The following is a 26380-nucleotide window of genomic DNA, read 5'->3' as shown; positions in this document are numbered from 1 at the left end:
TCCTCTTATTTCCTATCATTAAAAACGCCCCATCATTAAAATGCCATGATTTCTTAGAATAATTCTGTTTTTTACTTTAAAAAACTGCTTATCAGCATAAGCCTTTCAAAAATTACTATGCTTAAATGTAGGAAAAGTTAATGAAAGGAGGAATTATATGTTTAAATGATATGGCTTAGCCAGCAAGGATTTGAAAAGTATAAATTAAATACATAACATTATGTTGCCTGTTTCTGCTGTTTTTCCCAAACATGTTTGCACATCAGAATCCCTCAGGGAGCATGTCAGAAATCCAAATTTCTAGGTGCCACTCTACTGTAGGTTTGTTGCCTGTCCCTTACCTGTTCACACAGATCAGTATTTTGTAAATATTTTTACTTTTTAAGTATAAACCCTTGTTCTTAAAGTTACAAGGCTCATGTGAAAAAGTTATTTATTTATCTGGCTGCCTGTTAACTTGCATCCTGCTGATGCATGCCTTAGTCTCTTTGTAACCTGGTGATGACAGGCCTTGGTACAGTGACTATCTGGTTCTGCTGCCATGTTAATTTCTAATGCTAGTATCTGTGAGTAATGATTATATTGTCTTAATTTGAATAGTTTAACTTCGGTTGGATAACAAAGATAATCTTCATTACATTTTATTTATGAAGTACTTGTTTCTTGTTTAGAATATTCTTAAATCCCTTAATTATTTCATAAGAATTTTATTTGTAATGATTCAGTTTTTCCTAGGCTTTGAATATGAACATCTTAAAAAGTGTGTGAGTGTATACTCTCATCTGTATAGTATACACACATCACACACATAGAAAACTTATTCCTGCCTCCCCAAAATAGATTTGTGAAGGAAACTTACTTCTTAGATTGAATGAAATTAATTTACTGAGTTTAATCTTAGATAGGAACATTTATTCATCTTTTTAATTAACTATGCTCTAATTTTAGGTCCTTTCTGAGAGATCTGCTACTGAAGTAGACAACAATTTTAGCAAACCACCTCCATTTTTCCCTCCAGGAGCTCCTCCTACCCATCTTCCACCTCCTCCATTTCTTCCACCTCCTCCAACTGTCAGCACTGCTCCACCTCTGATTCCACCACCAGGTAAATAGTAAATAAGACATTTGATTTTGAAAGAAAAATAATTCATGAGTGTTTTTAAAATTTTGAATTTAACAACTAAAATATATATTTGAAAATAGCATCTTTATTGATTGCAATGCATTAAAAGTAACAGGTATGAAATTTATTACATTATATTTTCAGTAGGTTCACACTGAAACAAAAGTATACATGTCTTATTATTTCAGAAAAGCAAAGAGACAGTGTACTAAAATAGAGAAGAATGGACAGATACTAAAATTGTAATCCAAAAATATGATAGTGATCCTCACATTAAAGCTGCTAATTGTAATGTATAAATCCACATTGAATTGTAAACCATGTTACCTTGTTTTGAAAAAATATTTAGATACTTGAAGAATTGAGGAGGTCAGCAAATTATATCCTGTGCAGAGATTGAAATTAAAATCTCAGTCTGGTCGTCTTTCTTTGTATACTGGTTTCCTTTTAGGAGACTGTTTTGGGTGCCAGGTACCTGGTATTTACTTCTATTAAACAAGACAGAAAATTAATGTCAATTTTTATCATATTCTTAGCCACTTTTGATTTTTTTATTAAAAACTAGATCAGTGGCAGGAAAAAAGTCACAAATAATCCCCAAATTTTATACTTTTCAACCTTTCATCTGATGGCCTTTGTTATTTTATTCCCAATAAGCTTTCAATATTTATACCCCTTAACCAGTTTTTAATGAAACTCACAGGATTGATTGAGGTAACAATTACTTTCTGCCTAGGAAGAATGCCAGTAGTAAATGTTGAAAATAATCTGCTGGTCCTAACCAGAACTACATGTGCCATTTATGTTAAAATTTGCTTTTTATTAGTAAAATCAGTTTATATTAGAGAGCCTTGTCCACTTACTTTGCATTTGCAAGAGAGTTGTCTTTGTTTTCAGAGGTGGCAGTTGTGATCAGAGTACAGAGGGAATGAATAATCCTTCCCTGTAGTATTCATCACTGGCCTCTAAATTTTAGCTATTGCATCAGCCCCACAACCACAACACCTTTGATTTCCTTCCAGTATCACCTCTGCTTTCAAAAATAATAAGGAAACTTTGAAAAATGACTGTGGCTTTAGGGAATCTGTTGTCTCAAAAATAGATGAAAGAGAAGATTAGATAGTTTGAGTTGCTTACTCCAGACAACATTGTTTCTAAAGTTCAGTGAATTTCTTATTCCAACTATAAATTACTTGTTCTGAAGCACAAACCATTCAGAAATTGTGATTGGGTATATGATTCTTGTCTCTTTAGTATGGTGAGAATTAACTAAATGAAAAGGGAAAGTAATGATGACTCAGTGATGCATAAATGTGTCCTTTGTTCTATAAAAAAGATGTAGAAATAGTTAATTTTGAACATATCTGATTTAATGAGACTAAAAGATGATCAATGTATGCGATAATAGTCTTTACACTAGATTGCTTTGTTATTTAAATTTTACTAACTACTAAAGGTGATTAAAAGGAATTTCTTATTTACTAGCTAACATTTTATATATTTCAATACTTGCTGTTTGTTGAAGTAAGTGAGAGAGAAGTGGTATGAATTAATGATGAAAGAATAAATACCTCACTGGTGTAAGAATATTTAGAAGCTCTGTAGGATATTGATAGGCAACAGCATTATCTGGACGTGTGCCTCTTTTCAAAATGCTAAAAAATCTTTACATTTCTTTGCCATATAACCTGTTTATAATGATAACAAATCTTTTAATAACGTTTAGATTATCTATGGCAGTATACTGTAGAGTACCACTGATTTTTTTTTTTTATTGCTTAAGCTATTTAATGTTAATTTTCAACTACATGCTTTCCATATTTTAAATACCTGTTGAGATTTCCTTTGATGCCTATCCTTAGATTACAGTTCCATGCTGTCCTGTCAGCATTTAAGGAATACAAATTCAGATGAGTTTTACTGCTGGTTTAAGCAGTACCTAACTGGTATATTTGCTGGAGGTGGTGAGGGGGGAGATAACAATTAATGTTTTTTTTTAACATTTTTTTAATTGAGTTACAGTCATTTTACAATGTTGTATCAAATTCCAGTCTAGAGCACAATTTTTCAGTTATATATGAACATACATACATTCATTGTCACATTCTCTTTCACTGTGAGCCACCACAAGATCCTGTATATATTTCCCTGTGCTACACAGTACAGTCTTGTTTGTCTGTTCTACATTTTGAAATCCCAGTCTGTCTCTTCCCACCAAAATTTTCTTAATGCGGTGGGTGAGGTAATTAGGTGTACTTACTTATTTTTTAATGGAGATACTGGGAACTGAACCCAGGACCTCATGCACGGTAGGCGCACACTCTACCACTGAGCTAAACCCTTCCCCAGCAATTCATATTAAAACCAAATATTTGTCAGTTAAGACTGTCTGGATTAATCCTTATTTTTACTAGATTGTGAGCTGTTGGAGAGAACATAGGCTGTGTATTTCCATCTGTGTTTCCCCACAGTGCTAATCACAGATGTCTTCTGTATACTTGACATTCTCTAAGTATGCTACCTAATTGAGTTCACAACATTATGTATCCATAACACCAAAGAGATTTTCGGCTTGACAGTGGGTACAGTCAGACAGGCATTTATCAATCAGAATGGTCACTGACTTTAAACAACAGTATGGCTACACAGATAAATAAACCAGTTGAATATAGACCTTGATTAAAGCCACATTTTCAGTTACCATTTACCACAGAATCCCATGATTACAGTATGTTCTGTAGAGTTTGCTGTAATTTAGATCACCTTAAGAATCATAAGCAACTAATGAAAGAAAGCTGTGGCTCAGGAGTCTGTAAGTATTGCTTTAAGTACTCCATTTGTCTTAGAGAAACCTTGGAAAACCCTTTTGCTTTCTTTAGAAATGCTGAAAGGAAAAATGAAAAAATCTTTGGAGAATTAATTTAAACATATTTTAATGTAGCCTTTGTTAACATTAGGTTTCAAATGCTTAAGTTTTTAAGGCTATAGTTCTGTATATGATAGAACAAATACAGCAATGATGTATTATGCCCTTATTTTGGAGTGTGATGTTTTTTCATGAATAGGGTGACCATATATCCAGATTTTCCTGGAACAGTCCTGTTATAACTTTTAACCAAGCTTAATGATTATTACTTACTCTCAGAAATTCCCTGATGCGGAGGATAATAAAATATATGGTCAGCTCTTGGAAATTTTAGGTGTGGCTTATTGAATGAGTATACGGTTACTCCTTAGCAGTGATAAAGAGTGCTTCATTCAAGGGACTTTCATTGTCAAATAGTTAGCAGAAAAGAAGCAATGTGTTGCTTCCTCTCGCCTCAAACACACATCTACAACATACATGAAGCTTTGTTAGTAACAGAAAGGACGAAGTTGTATTTCTGGCCACGATAGATTTGTATGAAGAGCAGAGGAGGCCTTGTATTGGAGAGTACAATAAGCACATAAGGGACTTTGGTCCTACATTAACGTTGTGGCTTTTGAATGGAAGAGTATTTAATATAGTTCCTTGCCACCATACTAACAGTGTAACTTGAAAACAAACACTGGTTATTCAGGATCTTCCTTAACTTTAGAAATGTTATTTTCATTTTCTAGTGAACCAGGAAATAGTTTCTGATGAATTAATTTTTTTCAGAAATTAGTATGGTTTCATGCTTTCTCTGAGCAATAATAGAAATAATAGCTAATATTTAATGAATGCTTATTATTGAAAACACTGTTCTGAACACATTTCACTTATTAACTCAATTTGATTCTCAACAACATCTGAGGCAGATATTATTCTGATTTTACATATGAGGAAACTGGCTTAAGAGACTTAAGTAATAGTTAGAAAGTTGCAGAACCAGAATTCTAACCTAGGCATTTTTGCTTGAATGCCTATTTTATTAACTATGTTGAAGTGAAGAAGTGAATCATTACCTATGTCAAGAAAGCTGCATTATTGAGTTATGTGTGTTCACCTCAGTAACATGGCTTAAAAGCTTTTTTTTTTTTTAAATTTCCTGATGTTGAAGTGCATGCATATATGTTTGTGGTTAAGGAAGTTAGGAAGGTTGTAAAGAGCAAGAATCACATTAAAAAAAAAAAAAACCAGTTAACTGAGGTTTTACTCTTTGCCTGATTAGTGTTAAGTCTGTTTACTGAATAAACCAGTTTTGAAATGCATGTGTGTTGGAAGAAAAATTGTAAAATTGGAAGAACTGATGTTATGGAGTAGTTGATTGTGTGTGTGTGTATGTTTATAGTAAACTATACATAGTATTGATCATTTTAACCATTTGTCAGTGTACAATTCAGTGGCATTACATACATTTACAGTGTTGTGTAGCCATCACTATCTATACCTAAAACTTTTTCATCATTCATAACAAAAACTGTGTACTCATTAAACATACCTTTCTCCCTACCCCAGCTTCTGGTGGCCTCTTTCTGTCTCTGTGAATTTGCCTATTCTTGGTACCGCATATAAATGGAATCATATGATATTTGTCCTTCTGTGTCTGGCTTATATTATTTGGTTTATTTAAATAAAATAGTTAATAATTGTAAACAAGCTGTTTTAAAACTATGGTCAAACTTATGTTTTATGGTAGGCTTTTAATTTAGGCTTTTAAATGTTAATTTACTTTAGTGTCATATTTTATCTTCCTTTTTTAATAATGAAGTTTGTTGAACAAGACAAGGGAGATTCAATTTAACTTATTGCTTATTACCTTAATATTAAGCCTCATGTGGCTCTGGTTCTTGGGAACAATTGAAATCAAGCTCATGAGTTGAATTCTCCAAAGTTGAATAAGGCTTTTTGCTTTACTGAGATGTAGCTCAGTGAATGCAGAACACAGATAAGTCATCCCTGCTTTTAAAGTTGGATCTGGGGTTTAGCTGTTTATCTAGATTTCAAAATGTATAAAATTTTGTGTTTTAGAAGGAAGTACATTTCTTCCTAGAAGACTTGTTAGATACATTAGTATCTTACTAGTCATCTAGTACTACAAATTATATGAGCTTAAAAATCTTATCTATTCCTTAAATACCTTGATTTTGAGTCATTGATGACATATGGGGTTAGGGAGGAAAGCAGCTCAAGTCTGGAGTCTTTCTGCATTTCCTCTAGGGTCTGCATTGTCTTTAGATTATTTTCCTGTTAATAATCTGGTTTCTAGCACAGCAACTATCAAACTTTTTCGTCACAGACCTCTTTAGACTCTTAAAAGTTAACTGCAGACCTGAAAGAGCTTTTGTTTATTTGTATTATATCTAATTTTCAGTAAAAAGTAGAACTGATAAATTAAAATATTATATTTCAAATATTTTTAGAGATACGTAATAAGCCCATTATGTATTAATATTAAGACAACATTTTTATGAAAAATAACTTAATTTTTCCAGAATAACCAAAGCCATTTAGTGCAAAGAATGGCCTTGTTGTACACTTTCACAGCTCTCTTTACTGTGTGGCCTTGTTGTACACTTTCGCAGCTCTCTTTACTTTGTGGCTTAAAAGAAAAAAAACTGGATTCTTTTACTTGCTTCTTCATTAATCTGTTGTGATTTCACATGTTATGTAGCCCCTGGAAAAACTTCATTGAACATTTGTAAGAGAATGAACGTGAAAATGGCAAATAACATTCTAGTGCTTTTATAAAAGGAGTTTTGACCTTCCTGATTCCTAGAAGGGCCTGAGGGACCCCTTAGGAAGCTCCAGATAACACTTTGAGAACTGCTGATTTGGCAGAATCATGGCTTGAATTGGATGAATATTATATGCACCCTTGAGGAAGTACTATTGTGTCCCTTTATTTGAGAAGCTATTCTGTGAATAACATTTATTAAGCTAATTTTATAGTTCCATGAAGAATTTTAATAGCAAATCTGCATATTAACTGATGCTGTTTGCCAAAAATGTAAACATTTCAGAAATGTATTTTCTAAAAGTACCTTTTGAAAAATAATTTCTTGAAGTTTTTGAGAACTGTACTCATTTTCTATTTTGTTGCATTTTCCTATATTAAAAAAAAACCCCAACAGTCTACCAGTGTTTTCAGTAAACTCAAAATAGGGAATAATGCTAATTATCTGTAATGAGCAGTATTTTTTGGCACAATTAAAATTAATTTAAATGTAAGTTTAATAGAAATTAAAAGCCTCTTTGGGATATTGATTTTTGAATGTCTTTTTTTCCCCAGAGATGCTCCCTTTATAAGACTTATATTTTAATACACCATGGATGCTGTCTTTTATAGAATTTAATTATGGTTTAGTATTTGGTTTTTGTTTGTGCTTGTCTTTCAGTTATTTTTCCATTAGATATGAGTTTATAGAAATTAATTCCTTTACAAGTTATTTGTAAAAAATACTAATATTTCTATCAGAGATACTTTTATTTGTCTAACAGAATTTTTTTCTGTAGGCTTTTAGATTATTTTATAAATTAGAGGATTAAGAGATCCTAATAAAGATAAAATAGTTTATCTGTGTTATAGTTAACATAAAATTATCTTTTTTACTTTTTAGGTATGGAGTATGCTGATAACTTTTTTTGTTGCTTTAAGTTTTGTGACTTAAGTACCTTTTAACATTTTTTTTCTTCAGAGTTACTTCCATCCCTTTTTATACCTTTGTGATTAATCATTGTACAGTTTTAAGAAATACTTTTATGGTATTCTACTGTTTATTTTTTTAAGGGTAGATGGCACATGATGTGTGTGTATATATAATATTAAAAATACTGATATATAGAAAAGCATGTGGTGGAAGGTAGTAGTATCTAAAGATTTTTATAAACCTTGACTTTTTGTACTCAGTTATTTTTGTGCAGAACTTACTTATGAGCTTGATGGCTTTAAAGTAGAAGTTGATGAGACTTAAGGAAAGTGATCAGACTTACCTATTTGTAACATAGTAGTGTTGATGAAATTTGCAATTTCCAAGTGAGAAATAGGAAACATAGTTCACATAGTTCTCCTGTGCTTTTTTTTTATTTCATTTGAACTTAATAGAGATGTGATAGGTAGTTACTGTATGTATCAGTTAGCTCTTGCTCCATAACAAATTACTGTAGAACATAATTGCTTAAAACAACATACATTTATTATTGAACAGTGTTTGTTGGGGCAGCTTAGCTGGTCCTCTGCTTCAAGGGCTCTCACCCACTAAGATAATCACATCAAAAGTTTAACTAAGAAAGGACTCATGACCTCTGTTGAAAAGATTGACTTCCTCTCCAATGTGGCAGCTTTCTTCAACAAAGCATGAATTCTGAGAACACAATAGAGGAAACCAGCAAAATAGATGTCACTGTCTTTTGCAACCTAGGCATGGAAGTGCCATCCCATCATTTTTGCTGTATTTTGTTTATTAGAAGTAAGTCATTATATCCAGACCACACTCCAGAGGAAAATATAAGTATCAGAGGTATAAAAAGACATGAATACCACGAGGCGGGGATCACTGAAAGCCATGTCTGAGGCTGCCATCACGTAACTTTTTTGCCTTGGTTATTCAGAGTAACAATGGGATACACTGAGAATAAGTTCATAGATAGTTTTTATTCAGTTTTTTAATTGAGTACAGAGCCTCTATTTTGTGAGAATTTAAAAAATATAGTTGAATTCCTTTTGATAAGACGTTTTGCTGGTCTGCTGCCTTTCTGTCTTTGCTTCGGTTCCTTCAGTCCCCAAATAGGATTTCAGGTCCCCCAACCCCCATGCTTCTTTACATTTAAAAGTATATTACACACTGGAAAAGTTAAATCCTGTTCTCTTTCTTTTGAAGACACCAGATAGTATAGGCTGTGATATAGCTGTGTTATTTTTTCAAAGTGTCACATGTTTTGTTTCATAAAAATTTCAAATGGAATTTATCTGTTCTGAATATTGAGGTGCTCAGCAGTGCAATTAGTCAAGAAGTTTGAATCTAATCCAGTGATTCTCAAAGTATGGTATCAGGTCAGCAACATCATCTCCTTGTTAGGAATGTAAATTCTCTACTCCACTCCAGACCTACTGAATCAGCAGTTCTAGGGGAGGGTCCCAGCAGTCTGTGTTTTAACACATTCTCTGGGTGATTGTGATTGTTGCTAAAGTTTCAAAACCACTAATCTATTCAGTCCCTTTAGAACTTGAATATTACTTTTCCGAAAGCTTTTGACCAGTACTAGAAATCTTACTTTTACTACTGTATGCAAAGCTTTCCAGGAAAACAAACATTTTTTTCCTACTCACTTTACAGATAAAGGATATGGAAAAGAAACACAATACTTGCCTTGTGTATTTCAAGTCTGTTGGCTGAGCAGCACATCTGTTGGTGGGGAAAGTTGGGAGTGTTGCTGAAGGAGAGGACAGGGAATTTTGAGATGAACCTCTTTCCTTACACAGTTTCTCTTTTGTTAATGAAAGTCAAATACCGAATAGTGATTTTTTTTTTCAGATGAGAATTATGTTAGTCTAACATGTCACATTAAACTTTCTTAGTTGTATTTTAAAAACACATTTGCTAATTTTCAGAGAGTGGATTGTATAGTGTTTCATCAACTTTGAAGTTCTGTTTCAGTAATCATTTGCCAATAAAAATTTGCATTGAAATATCTTAGATGAAATAGAGATCTCACAAGAAGGGCCCTTTCTGGTTTTCATGCCAGCTTTCTGATGTGTAGATAATTATTTGCAAAGAAGACATCTCTACCTGTCTGTGTAGCATAGTTTTTCTTTTTGTTCTTAATTCCTTCCAGTTGATTTCTAAAAAATCTGTCCTATGATACTGTTGTAGGAAGATTGAAATTAAAAGCAGAATGTGATTTTAACTACCTTTCATAGCATACTTAATAATTTGGTTATATCATTTATATTTATGTTTAGTGAAAGTTTGACAGTTTACATGTTTTGAGGACTAAATTTTGAGAGGGCTGACTAGTATTTTCTTAGTTATTTTACATGAATTCACATTGTAGTTAGCTGCAGTGATGCATTTTGCTCGTGTAGTTACTGAAGTAGTTATTAGGATTATGGAGTGGGTTGCTGCATTTGGTATAGTTCTTTATCTTACACAACTGAGAAAATAGTCGTTTATTTAAATAGTTGTGAATTTAAATGTGAAAACTAGGTCACACAGTGAAGTTCAATAGTGCTATAAAAAAATCTATACTGTTCTAAAGAAAATCAAATAATAGTGGATATTAACAACATTTAATATGCTTTGCCTTCCTTAATTTCCCATTTAGTTTGGTGTCTGGGACTCTGCTAGTTTGTATTGTTTCCTGGATTCTTTAGCTTAGTTAAATAGGAAGCAGCGGGGTACTTTAGGATGGATGGGAACTACCATGAAGTGTAGCTCATTTTCATAGACTTGTGGAGGCCTAATGATTTTTGAAACATGATGGCTGCCTTATATATCTTTTTCAGTCTTGTTGGTTTTGTAAGTTTAGCATATCCTTTTATTGCAAGGGTGGTTAAATAAGGTGTTTCATTCTCCATTTTAAGGCCACTTGCCACTTTAAGATCTCTCTGTATAAACCTCTTATTCTGGGAAAACATGCATAGAAAATTTAAAATAAATTATTAGCAGATGTTTCCATTGACAAACATTTGAAAGCAATTTTTTTTCATTATCTTTTCCCATGCATTTAGTTAATGAATTAGATTACTTTTTCCTCTTTGGGAATAATTTTGATGCAATTTTTAAGATTGGATTTAGTAAACCACTCTGATTTTATTGAAGTTATTTATGGTATACAATTTTTCATGAAAAAGTTTTTTTTTTTTAATTTTCCTACTTAGAAATGTCATTTTAAATCTTCATACAAGAAATAATTTGCATGACATATATATTTTAAATTAGGATTTAAGGGCACTTTTGACCAGTATAAATTGAGAATGTTTATACATAGTTTATTTCTTAAAGTTTATAATATGCAAATGAGTGAGAGTCACTCAAATTAGTATTTACTTCTTCTTCTATAGAAAGTAAACTGTCCACATTTATCTTAGTGTGCCCTGGGGGTGTATATATATATGAATTGGCTATACCCCCATCTCTCTTCACACAAATCAAGGGAAATAATAGCCTTTCCCTACTCCTGTCAGTAATAGTAAAACAATTCAAATCAACACCTGAATGTCCCTCATAGCTTTACTAAAGCGAATATCCATCATCTTCAGAGTTACCTTGCACTACTTGCAGTATTGAGCCCACAGTTCACTTTCTTTATTAAACTGTTAAAATAACAAGATCAGACATTTATTATCAAACTTAGTGTTAATTTCATGGAGTTTGATATTTGTGTATGCACAAGTGTGCTTTTTTTAACTAATGTCTCACTTTGTTTGTGATTACAACTAGTGGGGGAAGCCTTGTTATCAAGTTGTTAGACTGGGTTTTCATCAGGAAGTTGGATGTTACACTCGAATTGTTGATCCTCTGCAAGAAAACAGAATGCTGCTTTTGAGTGAATAAGCCAGGAAAATGAGGCGAGGGGTTTTATTTCAAAGTTTTCTTTGGTGATGGCATAAATACATAACAGGTTATGAAATCCAATTACTATATTAAATTTCATCACTTGTTTTTTAGGTATTCCAATAACTGTACCACCTCCAGGTAAAACTTTTTTCATGTTTTCTCCATCATTGTTAATAAACATGAAATTTCAAGCTTATAGTTACAGGAGGGACAGTGTTGATGTGGTTAGAATATGGAATAGGCTTTTGGGATTTCAAGGTCCTATTTTCAGCTCTGCCTTGCTTCATTCCAGTTTTGATTAAGATATTTAGTTTTCTTATACCTGTCTTACCCATTTCTGTAGAAATAGAGATTCTGAGAAAATTCTTGCCATATCAATTTATTGAAGAAAACAGAGTATAGTATATAAAATATTTTATTAAAAATTATTTTTTCAGACCAGTGAATTTTTTGTATGATAAAGTGACTGCAAGAGAAGAGAAAGATCATTTATCTTGACTTTATTATGTTTTCTAATTTTTTTTACCCTGCTGGCATAACTCAGTACTGTGAGAAAATGTGTTCTGGACCACACAATTAGATAGGTTGACAACTGGTCAGATGGTTGTTCTTAGAGCATGTGATTAAATTGTTCATTGTTGTAATGATATGATCAATATGAGTTTATATGTGGCCCAGTGTAGTTTTTCACATTTTTTCAGGTTTTTTTTTTTTTTGAAAGTGTGATGCAAATATGATAGCAAGTGTGTTTACTGAGTTCAGTATTAAAAGTCAAGAAGTATAAAGAGAATGAGAAGTGACAGTGCTTATTAGAAGGGTAGGTCTAAATTCAAAGTGACCTTGATAAACAAAATAGTGGAGTTCAGATAGCATGCGATAGTATATGTATTTAAATGTGGGATAGAGAGCACTGATTGTGTATGAATGTGGCTGAAAAAGACTTAGCAGGAAAAGTCAAAGGAATCATTGGTGTGTCTTTTTAGGTTAAAGAGAAATGTGGTTGTAAGGCTGTATAAATAGGACTGTGGACACTAGGACTAAAGTGGTAATTGCTAAATTTTACACTGCTAAGATGTTTAATAGAGGAGTTATAGAACCTAAAACTAGAAACAGTGAAGATGAGCATGGTGAATTGGAAACAACTTGAAGGAGGGCCAAAAATTGATTTTAGTGGACTTTTGAGAAGGGTTAGGATTACTGGGATTCGTTTTTACATAGAACACTAAAAAGGAGGCTTAGTTGAAGGGTTTTCAAGTATGTATTTCGATGGATTGCTTCTTGTCTTCATTCAGATCAGCATATGAATTGTAGTGTGAGAGATTTATGTTATATAATTTAATACACTTTCTAATAGTGAGGGTTGTTAAAGCTTGGCAGGAATTGGTGTCATAAGGAATTAGTATCAAAAGTTGTAGAATCTTCAAGTCTTGTTGGGATGCTTTGTTGCCTATCTGAATTAGAAGGTGCAGAGAAGTTAACTGTTAAGGTCCCTTGTAGCGTATTCTGTGGTGTTTCATTTCATGCCTTCGTTAGGTATTGTGAATTATTTAGAATGCAGACCTCATGATATAAAGGTGCAAATTATTTTCTTTCCAAACTCATTCAGAAACTACATTATGTGCTTTTCTTTGTAAAATAGTTCTTCAGGGTTGTGCTATTTAAAACATATTTTATGGTGGATGTTCTCAGCCTTAAGCATTTATATATTTACTGGTAAGATTTTATTTATAAATTATACATTTTAAGGAAATTTATACATCCGAAATTCAAAATATTTTTTGAAAGGTAAATGCTATTTTATTTGCTTTTCTTCTAAAATATTTAAAGTATAACATACCTGTGGCAACACTACTACTGTTTTATATATGGAAAAGGTAAGGCATTGAGATTAACTTTCTCATACTGACAAAATGGGCTGTGTGTGGTGCTGAAAATAAGACCAGGTGTCCTGACTCCCAATTTGTGCTCTGTGTATTAGACCAGATTGTTCATTTATACTTATATTGCTCTAAAAATCTATTCATAATTTTAAGCTCCATTTTTTTTCTGTCCATTATAACATAGAGAAGCATGTTATGTCCCCAGAGAAATTTAGTGACACACAGCAACTTTAACTCTTAACATTAAATGTACATTCTGTTAACTTTTTTTATTTTATGATTGAATGTTTCAGGTTTTCCTCCTCCACCAGGCGCTCCACCTCCATCTCTTATACCAACAATAGAAAGGTAAATTAGTATGGATACTGTAAATTTTTATTATTGATAGGCTTTTGGCAGAAGAATCATATATATCTTGGTAATACTTCAAAGACTTAATATTATAAACAATAGTACCTGCCTTTTAATTCATAAGTCTAAATCTATATTAGTTACTTTTATGTAAAATTTTAGACCTATAAGAACAAAACAGGACAGACAAAACTAAATAATAGTATTTTGAAATACCTTGCTTTGATTTATGACACTCTTATTAAAGAAACTCCTAGATGGGTGAAAACTTGGTTATAGTCAGTTTTATGGGAAATACAAGCAGATGACTAGTAATCATGAATAATGCATGTCTGTTTTAGGATTAAGTAAGGACAGCTATTATGAGGGACCATATAGTAAAGAAGAACTGCCTAAGTCCTTGCTACCCTACACAACTCAGCTTCCGCAAAGGCAGATCAGATCCCTTCTGCATAGCAATAGCCTTAATTTTTATACCCTGCACTTAGGATTTATGTTATTTGGAATGCTGTGGATAGCAATGCCATGTTTAACAGCATAGGCTTTGGAATCACACAGACCTGGTTCAGATTTTGGCTTCAAGATTTCCCAGTTTGGGGTTGCTAGGCAAGGTTCATAACTATTCACTGGGACTGTTTCCTCTTTACTGAATGAGATTGATAGAATTGTGAAGATTTACAACAGCTAGTGACTATAAAGCATCAGCACCATTCTTGGCAGTTAGAAACAACTAATAAATGGTGGCAATTATTATTTCCTCTTAAGTGGCAAATAAACTATTAAAATAGTGTATTTCTGAGAAAGTGATTCAAATTATATAAAAAGAAAAATTGTGAGAACTTTACATCAAGAGCATCAAACCATGAATATGATTTCCAAAAGAAATGAGAAAACTCAGTGAAGTGGGAATTGTGAGACTGTAAGGATTTAATTTTATTAAGTCCTTGTTAATCATATATTTGTTTTCTTAATCAAAATGTTAAAAAGTATTATTTGTAGATTCTGTCAGTAGGGCTGAATTTCTGGTTTTTAATTATTGAAGTCATTTTTTTTTAAGGCTAAATTTTAACTAAGTCTGAAATACTCTGTTAGCCTCAGTTTCTGTTATCTCATGAGTTGGCTGAGTTGGTTGGATTATTCATGTTTAATAGTACTAAACAAGCTATATCTTCTTTACAATGTGTTAGGTGTTAGGTTTAATTTTTTTTGAGGTTAAAAAGCCTGGGATTTTAGTTTTAAAAAATAAAATTATGGAATTACAGCTACCATTATATGATGGTTAAAGAAAACTCGTAATTCTGTCTTATGTTTTGCATTTGCACCAAATTATTAAAATTCAGAACTTACTTGCAACACATAAAAATACATTTTTCTTTAACAGTGGACATTCCTCTGGTTATGATAGTCGTTCTGCACGTGCTTTTCCATATGGCAATGGTAAGTGTTATTTTTTTAATTGCTCAGATTCAATTTTAATAAGTAAAGTGCATAAATACTTTTAAAGCAATAAAAACATACTTCCATGGTTTAAAATACTATCTTACAGTGCAATTTAAAAATATTAACTACAGGAATAACCAGGTCTTATGTACATTCCAGGTTGCTTAATGGTATACTTTTCTTTATCAACTATACTTTTAAAAACTAATAAAGATGACACGAGGGGTATTTATGCCTTGCCTTTTCCTAAAAGGATTTAAAATTTATCACCAAATTGTCCATCTTTGTTGTCCATAATCTTTATGTTTCTTGACTGATGACATCCAGCTAACCTCATCTTTCCACCCTCACTGGTTTATTTTTCCTTCTAGATCATTTGGCCATGTCCTCTTTCATGGTCACTCTTGACAACTTTATCCATTCTAAGGGCTTCTGATACCACTTTCTGCTTAGATCTATTGATCCACTTACTTATTTTAAAAATGCTGTGTATTATACTAGGTTTTAGGGATACAGTAAACTAGACATAAGTTTGCTTGCCTGCAGTGAATTTATAGGCTAGTGAAGAAACAACCAGATGACAGAAGATGGTGTCATAAGAGCATGGTGGCATGTTGGAGGGGTCTCCCAATCCCAACGAATGGAGTGTGGCTGATTTGACTTGGGGTTCAAATCATGTTCAGAAACATGGGGCTGAGAGAGAGCATGGTAGGCTCTGTGAACTGAAAGAAGTATGGTGTGGGTGGAATGCATGGTGAACATCTAGAGATGAGACAAATTGTGCAGGGCGTTTATAGCTGTGTCTTAGAGCTTAGACCTTGTTCAGAGGGCTCTGAGGGGCCATTTATTTTTATGCTGAGTTGTGTCATTGCTAGGTTTACATTTGAAAAGGGTCCATTCTGGCTACTTACTGTGAGAAAATTGTGGATTTGTAGGGAATGCCTGCTTGATTGGGAGAACAAGAAGCTGTTGGAGTAATCCAGGGGAAGAAATGTATGGTCCTGTATTCAGTTAGTACCATGGGAGATGGAGAAAATTAGTGGTTCTAAAGGCATTTATGCAGTAGAATTTATAAATATTGGTGAGAGATCAGATCATAGTATCAGTCATATACTTTCAGTGACCTTCTAGGTATCTGTGTAAGTGTACTGTACTGTCGTCCTTCAGACCCACCTTGTTCAGGCCACATACTCCATTCATTCACATCAAGAGGTAGTTTTTCTGTTGACTTATTTGTTTTTAAGGTTATATCATTTCCCCAACGCCCCACCCCTGGGCTTCCAGGAAGTTGTATTCTTTGGGTTGGAATCTTGCTTCCCCCCCTCATTATTTATGTGACTTTCATGGATCTTCAACCATTAAATCGAGAGCGTAATTCTTCCTCATAAGGTGAAGTTCAATGAGAATACATAGAAGCACCGAAGTCCTACCACTTAATAAACACTCTGTTTAGCTGTTATTTTTATGGTTCTCCCCACCATCTCCAGTAAGCTCTGAGTTCCCTCCCTTTTTTGCACTTTGAGGCAGTGTAGCATAATTGTTAAAGCAAAGGCCCTGCAGTTAGACAGCCTTGGTTTGGGTCCTGGGTCCATCTTATCTTAGTAACTTTGGATAAGTTAAAAAAAAGCCGAAATCCTTTTTCTCATCTGTTAAAGTTTGAATATAAAGTACTCAGCACAGTTCCTGTAATATGTAAGTACTCGATAAGCTTTGCTTATTAAGTTAAATTTTATTTTTAACCTCTTTGGTAGCACTTGTCATTAAATTCTTTGTGTATTTGTTTCTGTACAAATGAACATGAGGATTAGCCTACATCAGAAAGAATATGACTTTATTCTTGAAGTTATCTACATAATTTCCTTGTGGAAGATTTCATTTTTTGAAAAACGGCTGATTAAGCATTTAACCTTTTCTCAAAGTAATATATGCACATTTTAAATAAAAAATCAAGAGTTTTCTGTTCATTCTTTACCACCCCCAACTCCTCTCTCAGGTGGGGTGTTTTTTGGGTTCTTTTTTCTTTAATGAAGGACTTCGGTACCAACAATGATAAAGCATAGTGCAAGAATTAAGTAAAGTTAAAAGTTTTCTTTATCCTGTCAAAGCCTTGAAATGAAGATGATAAATACAGCTTCCTCTTTGTTAGTAATTTTGTGTCTTACCTTTTTTTATTTTAGAATTTTGTAATTCATCCTCAAACTCTACTGTGTAACTATAGATGGAAATACTAATTTTTCTTGATGTGCATGTTAAGATTGTGCTTATAAAATAATACCTAGTTAAAAAGTAATCTTTGTAGGAATATTAAAGAACTGTCTAGACAGACATTTTTAATGGTTTTTAGTTTTTCTGATGTTCTACATGGCATTTCTGCATAAGCTTATTTTAACACTATTTCTTGATTATATAACTTTAGATACCATCTGTTGTCTTCCTAGTAGGATAGATGTGTATTTTGCTCACTTACCATCACTGCTTCTCTCCTTTTCCCCACCAGTGTTTTTATTTACTTCTTTTTTTATTTACATACCTACCCTCTGTTTCTAAGCCTTTGTCTCCTTTTCCCACTCTGCCTCCCAGCTTTGATCAGCTACATTTCTTATATTCTGTCTTGTAACCAAAATTATCTGTACCCTGACATATTTTTTATTCTAAAAGCTAAACAATAAGCCATATTTACATTATTATGGCTATGTAAATATTGTGTACTAGAGAGATAATTATACTCAAGCCCCTCAAAGGAGAAAGTTTCTGTGGCAAATACATAAAAATTATCATTTTTTCCTCTTATACTTTATCAGTTTGCAAAGTCATACCACATTTTAATCGGGTTCATGATTGGACCGTGACTTTCTCTACTTCAAGTATATAAAGATTATTCTTCAGCACATTTTCCCCCCACAAAGTGTTCAAATTTTGTTTTTCATGTATGAGTTCTTAAGCCGTCTAGAATTAATTTTTGCCTACGTTATAAAGTAAAGATATAATTGTCCTAGTGTTATTTGTTAAGTAGTAGTGTCATCTCCATTCGTGTATCAACTTTCCCTGTATTCATGGATCTGTTTCTTAGCTTTCTGGACTATTCATTTGGTTAATTTAACTATCTCTGTGCTAATAATGCCACACTATCTTAATTTTGAGTTTTATAAGAAATCTGATACCTGGTTCAGCAAAATCTATTTACCTTATTCTGCTTCGGAAGTATCCTTAGGCCATTGCTCTTACTTACCTATTTTAGAGTCAACTTTGCAAGTTTCATGAAAAACTCTGTTAAGATTTTGATTCATAACTAACACTTATACTATGCTTACAATATGACAAACACTTGTTAATTCATGTAATCCTGACAGCCTTATAAATCAGGCATACTGTTATCCTCATTTTATGGGCTAGGGAATGGAAGAATAGCCAGATTAAATTACTTCCCCAATGTCACACAATTAGTGGCAGAGTCAGGATTTGAAACCGTGCAGCCTGGCTCCAGAGTTCTTTCTCCTACTATACCATATTGTTATTACATTGATGCTGTAGACCAGTTTGTATGGAATTCATACCTTACAACGTTGAGTCAATATGTGAACAAGGACTCTCTCTCCATTTAGGGAGATGTTCTTTAATGTGTCTTAGTTGAATGCTATAATTGTCCCCATATACATCTTGCACATCTTTAGAGTTTGTTAGAGGTACCTAATGTTTTTGGTTCTAAATGGCATACTCATTTTCTGTTTGTATTTGCTTATATTTAGGAATATAATTTTTTCTATGTAAAATAGGTATATATTGATCAGTACATATGCCGTTTACCTATTGAACTCTCACTATAATTTGTCTGTAAAGTCTCTTCAGGCAGTATCACCTACAGATCCTTCCCTTTCAGATTCTTATTCCTCACCCTCAATCCCCTGTTTTTGGTCTTATTGTGCTGGCTAGGACCTCTATATGATGTTGAAGTACTGAAAGTTGAGTTCTTGTCTGGGACTGCCCCCCTCCTTTTTTAAGGAGATGCTTTTATATTTATGCTGCTAGATTTTTTTTTACTCTTAGGTGTTTTTTTCCCCCTAGATTTATAGTTTTATTTTGGTAATAGTTGTTACAGTGAGATCTACAAACATATACAGAATCATTATATTTAAATTCATATAGAACAGTATTTACATTTTTAAGTTACACTTTTGAAATCAGAAGATGAAGTACAGCTTAAGTTTTACAACAAAGAAAAATACACAGGACAAAAACAGTTAACAGTAATGGTACAGCTGTCTGTTCTTACACAACACATGGAAACTGTCAGAAATCTACATCTTAATTTCATTGTCCAAATCATTAAAATATAGATGATTCAGTGCCATTTTGCCAGAAATTCATTTGGCAGGATCATAGACTAACATTTTTGAAAGCAGATCCAAGCCATTTTCATCCAAGTTTTTGACATGGGATTCTAGGCTTCCTGGTTTCCATTTGAGAAATGCATTTTCATAGTCCTGTAATTCCACTTTTCTGGCCACACTTCGTTATTGGGAGTGTCCAAAGCTCTGACAATTCTGAAGAGTTGATTGACCTCTGAGTCCTCATGGAAAAATAGTTCCTTAGTTGCTAATTCAGAAAATATGATGCCTATACTCCAGATGTCAACTGGAGTTGAGTAGAGAGCTGACCTCCAGCAATACTTCTAGAGTAGATCTACACCAGAGTGTTACTACCTCGTGTATACACCCTAATAGGTATTCCAAAAGCTCTGTCAAGGCCAAAATCTGCCAGCTTAATTGTTCCTTTATTATCAATCAGTAGATTTTGAGGATTTGTCTTTGTATAGAACTCTTCTAGACTGTAGAATTTGGTACAGATAACTCTAACAAGTGAAGAATCCATAAACTGACGAGGAGGGATAGAGTCCAAGTATTTCTTGAGATCCATGGAAAGGAATTCAAAGATGAGCTATAACCTGGAATCCTGAATAAGCACATCGTGAAGACTGACTATATTTGGATGACGAAGTTCTTTTAATAGAGGTATTTCCCAAATGGCAGTACTAGGAACCCCTTCCTCTTCACTTTCTCGTCTGATTTTCTTCATGGCTACCACTTGACCTGTAGTTTTGTGTCTGCCCTTATAGAAGACTTCACAGGTGCCTTCTCCAGTTTTCTCTATTTTGGTATAGTCTTCCATAGTTAATCAATGGGTATGGTAAGTCCCAGCTTATTATCCCACGGCGAAAACATCGGTGGCTACCAGGTTGTTGTTGCTCTCCCGTAACTTCCAAGCACCAGCTTTGAAGCTAAGTGCTTACTCTTAGGTTTTTGATAGAACCCTATGTCAGAATAAGAAAAATCTCTTTTGGTCATGATTGGTTACTTTTTTTTAATAACCACTGATTTATTTAGGATTTTGACATCTATGTTCATATATAAGATTGGCCTGATTTTCCTTTATTTGTACTGTGCTTAACTGGTTTTGGTATTGAGGTTATACAAGCCACATGTGATAAGTAGGGGAATAATTTTTTTCCCCCTATTCTCTGGAAGTTTGTATAATATTAAAATGATCTGTACCTTATAAGCTAGTAAAACTCACCTGTAAAAGCCATCTGGTATTATGGAAAGGTTTTAAATTACTGATTTAAAGTCTTTAGTAATTATAGGACTATTCAAGATTTCTTTTTATTTTTGAGTCATTTTTGTTATTTATTTTTTGAGGAATTGATTTATTTCAACTAACTTTTTAAATGTGTTTGTGTAAAGTATAGTATATTCTCTGTATTTCATCTCTGCAGTATCTGTTGTGGTCCCTTATTGGTTCTGATATTTTTATGTCTCTTAATCTCATTAGAAGATTATCATATTTTATTTGTCTAGTCTTTAAAAACCAACTTTCAGCTTTATTTATTGTGTGGTAGTTTTCTACTCACTTGATTTCTACTTTTATATTATCTCCCTTCTGTTGGATTATTCTATTTTTTTCTAAGTTCTTAAGTTGGAAGCTTAATGCATTTACTTTCCATCTTTTCTAATATAGTGTTTTTTTTAAGATTAATTTTCCTCCAGAACAGTTTTCATCTCTAGCCTTTTGATACATAGTATTTTTGTTTATGTTTGATTTTTACATTATTTTAAATTTATGAATTTTTTGACCCCTGAGTTATCAGAAATATGTTTTAAATTTGAATTACATGGAGATTATTTTCCCATAACTTTAATTTATTTTTACATTTTTTTATTGAGTTATAGTCATTTTACAATGTTGTGTCAAATTCCAGTGTAGAGAGCACAATTTTTCAGTTATACATGAACATACATAATTCATTGTCACATTTTTTTTCGCTATGAGCTACCACAAGATCTTGTATATATTTCCCTGTGCTATACAGTATAATCTTGTTTATCTATTCTGCATATGCCTGTCAGTATCTACAAATTTTGAAATCCCAGTCTGTCCCTTCTCACCCCCACTCCCCTTGGCAACCACAAGTTTGTATTCTATGTCTATGAGTCTGTTTCTGTTTTTTTTTTTTTAAGGTTCCATATATGAGCGATCTCATATGGTATTGTTCTTTCTCTTTCTGGCTTACTTCACTTAGAATGACATTCTCCAGGGACATCCATGTTGCTGCAAATGGCGTTATGTTGTCGTTTTTTATGGCTGAATAGTAACTTTTAATTTTTACTTCTAATTTCAGTGATGTGGTGATCAGAGAACATGGTGTTTGTTATACTTATCCTTCAAAAGTACACAGTATATTTTTTATAAATGTTTCATATGGGTGAGAAGAATGAGTCTTCTTTACTTGTCCTGGGCAGTATTCCATGTTATGTCCATTAAATCAACCTTGTTAGCAGTGTTTTGCTCAGTTCTCATATATCTATAATGATTTTTTTGTTTGCTTAAAGTGTTGGTAATTGAGAAAGTATATTAATCTCCCATGATCATAGTGAATTTTTCTATTTCTACCTGTATTGTTTCTATTAGTTTTTACTCTATAAAAAGTAATTCTATGTTGTTGGATACTGGAAGTTTAATTGTTCTGTTTCCTTGGTAAGTTGCATCCTCTGTCTTCATATATTCGTCCTTTCTTCCTCAGTTAATCCTTTATGTATGAGTCTGCTTTGTCATTATTATAACTACTCATGGAAATTGGGGGATATTAGTATTTTCCTCTTTTTTCTCCTGTCCTTTTACTTTCAACTATTTTGTGGGTTTTTATGTCTGTTATATTCAGAATATAGGTAGAATGTTTTAAAGTACAAATCAACAATCTTTGTCACTTAACTGATTAATTTAGTCCCTTTTTCACTGATTTTCAACTTTCAGTGATTCAAACTTATGTCCCCTACTCATTCTTTCCAGTCTTTTTTGAGTTGACTGAGTTTTTTGGGTGATTTTAAAAATTGTTTTTCCCTGTATTATTTTAAAATAATACATTTCTATTTTTTTTTTTAGTGGTTACTCTTGAAATGTATTATGCATATATCTGATAGAATTTTTTTGGTGAACTCTGTTTATAAGCTTTGTTTAGTTTTTTATGAATGCTTTTGTCTTATTCTTAAAATATAATTTTGAGTACAGATTTTTAGTTTGATTGTTACTTTCTCTCAGCACTTTCAAGATGGCCTGATGTATTCTAGTTTACATTTTTGATATTGAGAAGTTTTTGACGTATCTAATTCTGTTTGCTGTTCACCTTGCAAAATGAAGAGTCTTTGTTAGATCTTTAAGGTTTATTTTTGGTTATTTCCCTAAATTGTGGGTATTTACCAAATGTTATTTCTCTTTTCTATTTATAAAATAATTTTCTTTTTAATCTAATAAAGCACTTTTGTGGGATTTTTGTCTTATTTTTCAGTAACTTTTCGTTGTCTGTTTTGTTTTTTAAGTATTATAACTTGTTTTTAATTATTTTTTTTTCTCTGTAGTTGCCTTTCCCCACCTTCCTGGTTCTGCTCCCTCATGGCCTAGTCTTGTGGACACCAGTAAGCAATGGGACTATTATGCAAGAAGAGAGAAAGACCGAGACAGAGATAGAGATAGAGACCGAGAGCGAGATCGTGACCGGGACAGAGAAAGAGAACGCACCAGAGAAAGAGAGAGGGAGCGTGATCACAGCCCCACGCCAAGTGTTTTCAACAGGTTTGTTCAGTGCAGGAGTTTGTACGCGTGTATTTTTATATGCACTTTTGAATTTATATTTGGTGCAAGGATGGAAAATCCAATGCAATTGGGAAAGGGTTGCTTGAAGAGTAGTTGGGATAGCCATTTTAAAAGCATCAAGGCTATTTAATTTATAGAGGCTTCCCATTATGTAAAGCAACGGTCTTTAAATTTGTTCATTTTTCCCTTATAAGAACTTCAAAAACGTCATACCCCTCACGTATTTTTATATTGCCATCTAAAATTTTTCACCTTAAGTTTAAACAGTTGCAATATAGATATAATTTCCAGTCTATTATAAATATCACAATTTTAAAATAAAATTATCATTACTCTTTTAAATATATCCAGTGGATTAAGAACACCATAGTGATTTGTTAAACTTCATTATCCACTTTTTTAGAGTGTATAAACAAGCTCTCTTTAACAGTTGGAAATTTTACAATTTTTAAATTCTAATACAAAATATTTTCATTCTTAAAAAAGTTGTTTATTCATCCATCCTATCTTTCCTGCAACATCCCTATAAATTAAAATGTGCAAAAAAATTAATGACCATAAGATTAAAGTATTTAAATTTTTTTAATTTTAGTTATCAATATTTTTATATATAAAAATAATGCATATTCTGAAAATAATGGAACTACATTCCTTAATATTACGGGAGTGCTTCTACCCATCCACAATTAATATTTGTATCCATGAATAAATATTACTGTTAGGGAAAAACAGGTTCTGCCATTGATTTTTTTTTTTTTAAATATGCAGATGTAAGCATTGAAAAACCTTGTTCACATAAAATATGTAAATCAGAATTGATGGAATTTTGTTGTGGCTCTGTCACCAAATTATTTGAGCACTTTGAGATTTAGTGATGTCGAAATTACACAGTTACCCTGTCACCAAAAGTTATTTTTAAGGATCTATCAGCTCATGACTCAGTGTTCTTAAAAGCAGAGAATTGGAAACCACTTGATTGCTACTCAGTGTAATTGTTTTCTAGGACTGCTGAAACAAAAATACCACAAACTGGTAGCCTAGAACAACAGACATTTACTCTCTCACAGGTCTTGGGGGGTAGAGGTCTGATATCAAGGTGGCAACAAGTTGAGTTCCTTTTTTGTAGGCTTTGAGAGAGAATGTGTTCCATGCCTCTCATGTAGCTTCTGGTGGTTGTTAGCAGTCCTTGGTGTCCCTTGGTTGGTAGATGCATCACTATAGTCTGTCTCTGCCTTCACACGGCATTCTCCTCTCTGTGTCTGTGTCCAAATTTCCCTGTTCTTATGAGGATGTCAGTCATTGGATTAGGGCACAGCCAAATGCAGTTGACCTCATCTTGGCTTGATGATTACATCTGAAAGACCCTGTTTCCAAGTAAGGTTACATTCACAGGTATGTGGGTTAGGACTTGAACATATCCTTTTAGGGGGATACAGTTTAACCCAGTAATTAAAGTCTTTAGTTTTCTCAGTTTCTTGGAAGGATACCAGAAGGGCTTTGCTGAGACTATCAAAAAATGACCGATTACGCTTAATACTCTTTCGAGTTACCCTGTTCAACTTAATATGCTCAGAAAGGATTAGGGAAATTGAAATATTGTTAATTTTAATACATCTTTGCCAAAATGTCTTTAAAAAATGAAACACCTTTATTTGTGTTTGGTATTTATTTTCATGCAGCCTTGGAGCTGCAGTTTTCCCCAATTCCATTTATGGAAAATAACTACCAAAAAACTTAAATTAGTAAAAGACAGCTTATATTGTCAAGCCAGCCGGCCACATCACACCCAATTTCTATGGGGAAAAAGTCTGACTTCATTTTTCAGTTCAGTTAGTGAGTTAATCCATATTCCCTGTCTAAGATAAACAAAATAGTCACAGAGCTCAAATAACATGCTGCCTCCTAGATACTCTGTTTTGCTTTCCTTCAGAAGGAGTTTTTGTTTTTGTTTTTGTTTTTAACTAGTTCAGGAAAAATTATGACTCCCACCACACTATAGTATATCTGAAGTTAGAACACCCCAGAGCACAACCCAAAATACTCCATTTCTTACTTCATATTTTGTCTCTTACAGAAAGATGTGTAAGAAAGACCTAAAGCCCTATAGATGCTTTTTGGTTCCTTGAATAAAATAGGTCTTATTGACACTGATATTTTAAATTGGATCTTTTTGATGCTATGGTGGTTTTTACAGCCTGAGCTAATAATATACTATAGTAACATTGATGAAAAGAATGCCTTTCTTTTGTAAAAGGGCAGGAACATGGTGGAGAAGAGGTTCACTGGAAAAGTGGCATGATGTTTTACCTGTGTATCATTAGGCAGTTCAGATTTAGGAAAGAATAAATATGGAAGCTGAGGATCTGGAAATTGATTCCCTAGAACTTTCTGTACCATTGGAAAGAATTTATGTACTGTTGGCCTAAAGAATAAATTCAAAATTCTTTTGTGATTGACAGGTCCAGTACACCTTCCTATATTTTAACCCCAGTTCTCAACCAAGCCAATATACTGCATGTTCTAGCTTCACTGAACTAGTTGCTCTTCTGAACATCCCTCATAGTTTAACGTTTCCTTTCTTCATGTTACTCCTCTCCTCTCTGTCTCACGAACTTTTATTCATTCTTCAGGGTCCAGCTCACGTTTGTCTTCTGTGAGATTCTTTAAAGCATGTCTTTCTTAGTAAGCCTGTTTCATTGACTACCGTTTTTCATTTCTGTATCCTCAGTACTTTGTACAGTAATGCCTGGCACATAACGAATGTGTCAATGAATAAAATGACTTACACGTATCAGGGGAGGAGGACAAATACAACAGAGAAGAAACAGTCTTGAAAACTGTTGGTGAAACTGTGTTAGCTAGTTTGAAAGGGATAAAAAACAACTTTTATCTCTATCAAAGCATTAATTTTGGTGTCTAATTAACATATTAGTCTAGGTACCCTCACAATGTAGAATGAAATAAGTTAACTTCCTTTTGATAC

At 33.0% G+C, this 26380-nt stretch overlaps 1 protein-coding gene and 1 pseudogene across 31 annotated transcripts in view; one reads left to right on the top strand and one right to left on the bottom strand.

The window, feature by feature from the left end:
- Window positions 1-26380, top strand: part of FIP1L1 (factor interacting with PAPOLA and CPSF1) — a 68575-nt gene that overhangs the window by 34059 nt on the left and 8136 nt on the right. For 14 of the 31 annotated variants that reach the window (XM_031434543.2, XM_031434537.2, XM_064486636.1 and 11 more), the window contains 5 exons: window positions 949-1105; window positions 11696-11722; window positions 13758-13812; window positions 15197-15252; window positions 23163-23376. In XM_031434543.2, the coding sequence (XP_031290403.2) occupies window positions 949-1105; window positions 11696-11722; window positions 13758-13812; window positions 15197-15252; window positions 23163-23376 (509 nt within the window). The remainder of the gene's footprint in view (window positions 1-948; window positions 1106-11695; window positions 11723-13757; window positions 13813-15196; window positions 15253-23162; window positions 23377-26380) is intronic. The other 17 variants (XM_031434560.2, XM_031434555.2, XM_064486694.1 and 14 more) reach the window with 4 other exon arrangements.
- LOC105099923 (cyclin-dependent kinase 1-like) lies at window positions 19282-22840 on the bottom strand (annotated as a pseudogene).

This window comes from Camelus dromedarius, chromosome 1 (assembly GCF_036321535.1).
Source record: "Camelus dromedarius isolate mCamDro1 chromosome 1, mCamDro1.pat, whole genome shotgun sequence".
NCBI classification, from domain to species: Eukaryota; Metazoa; Chordata; class Mammalia; order Artiodactyla; family Camelidae; genus Camelus; species Camelus dromedarius.
This window is presented reverse-complemented; position numbering and strand designations above follow the sequence as displayed.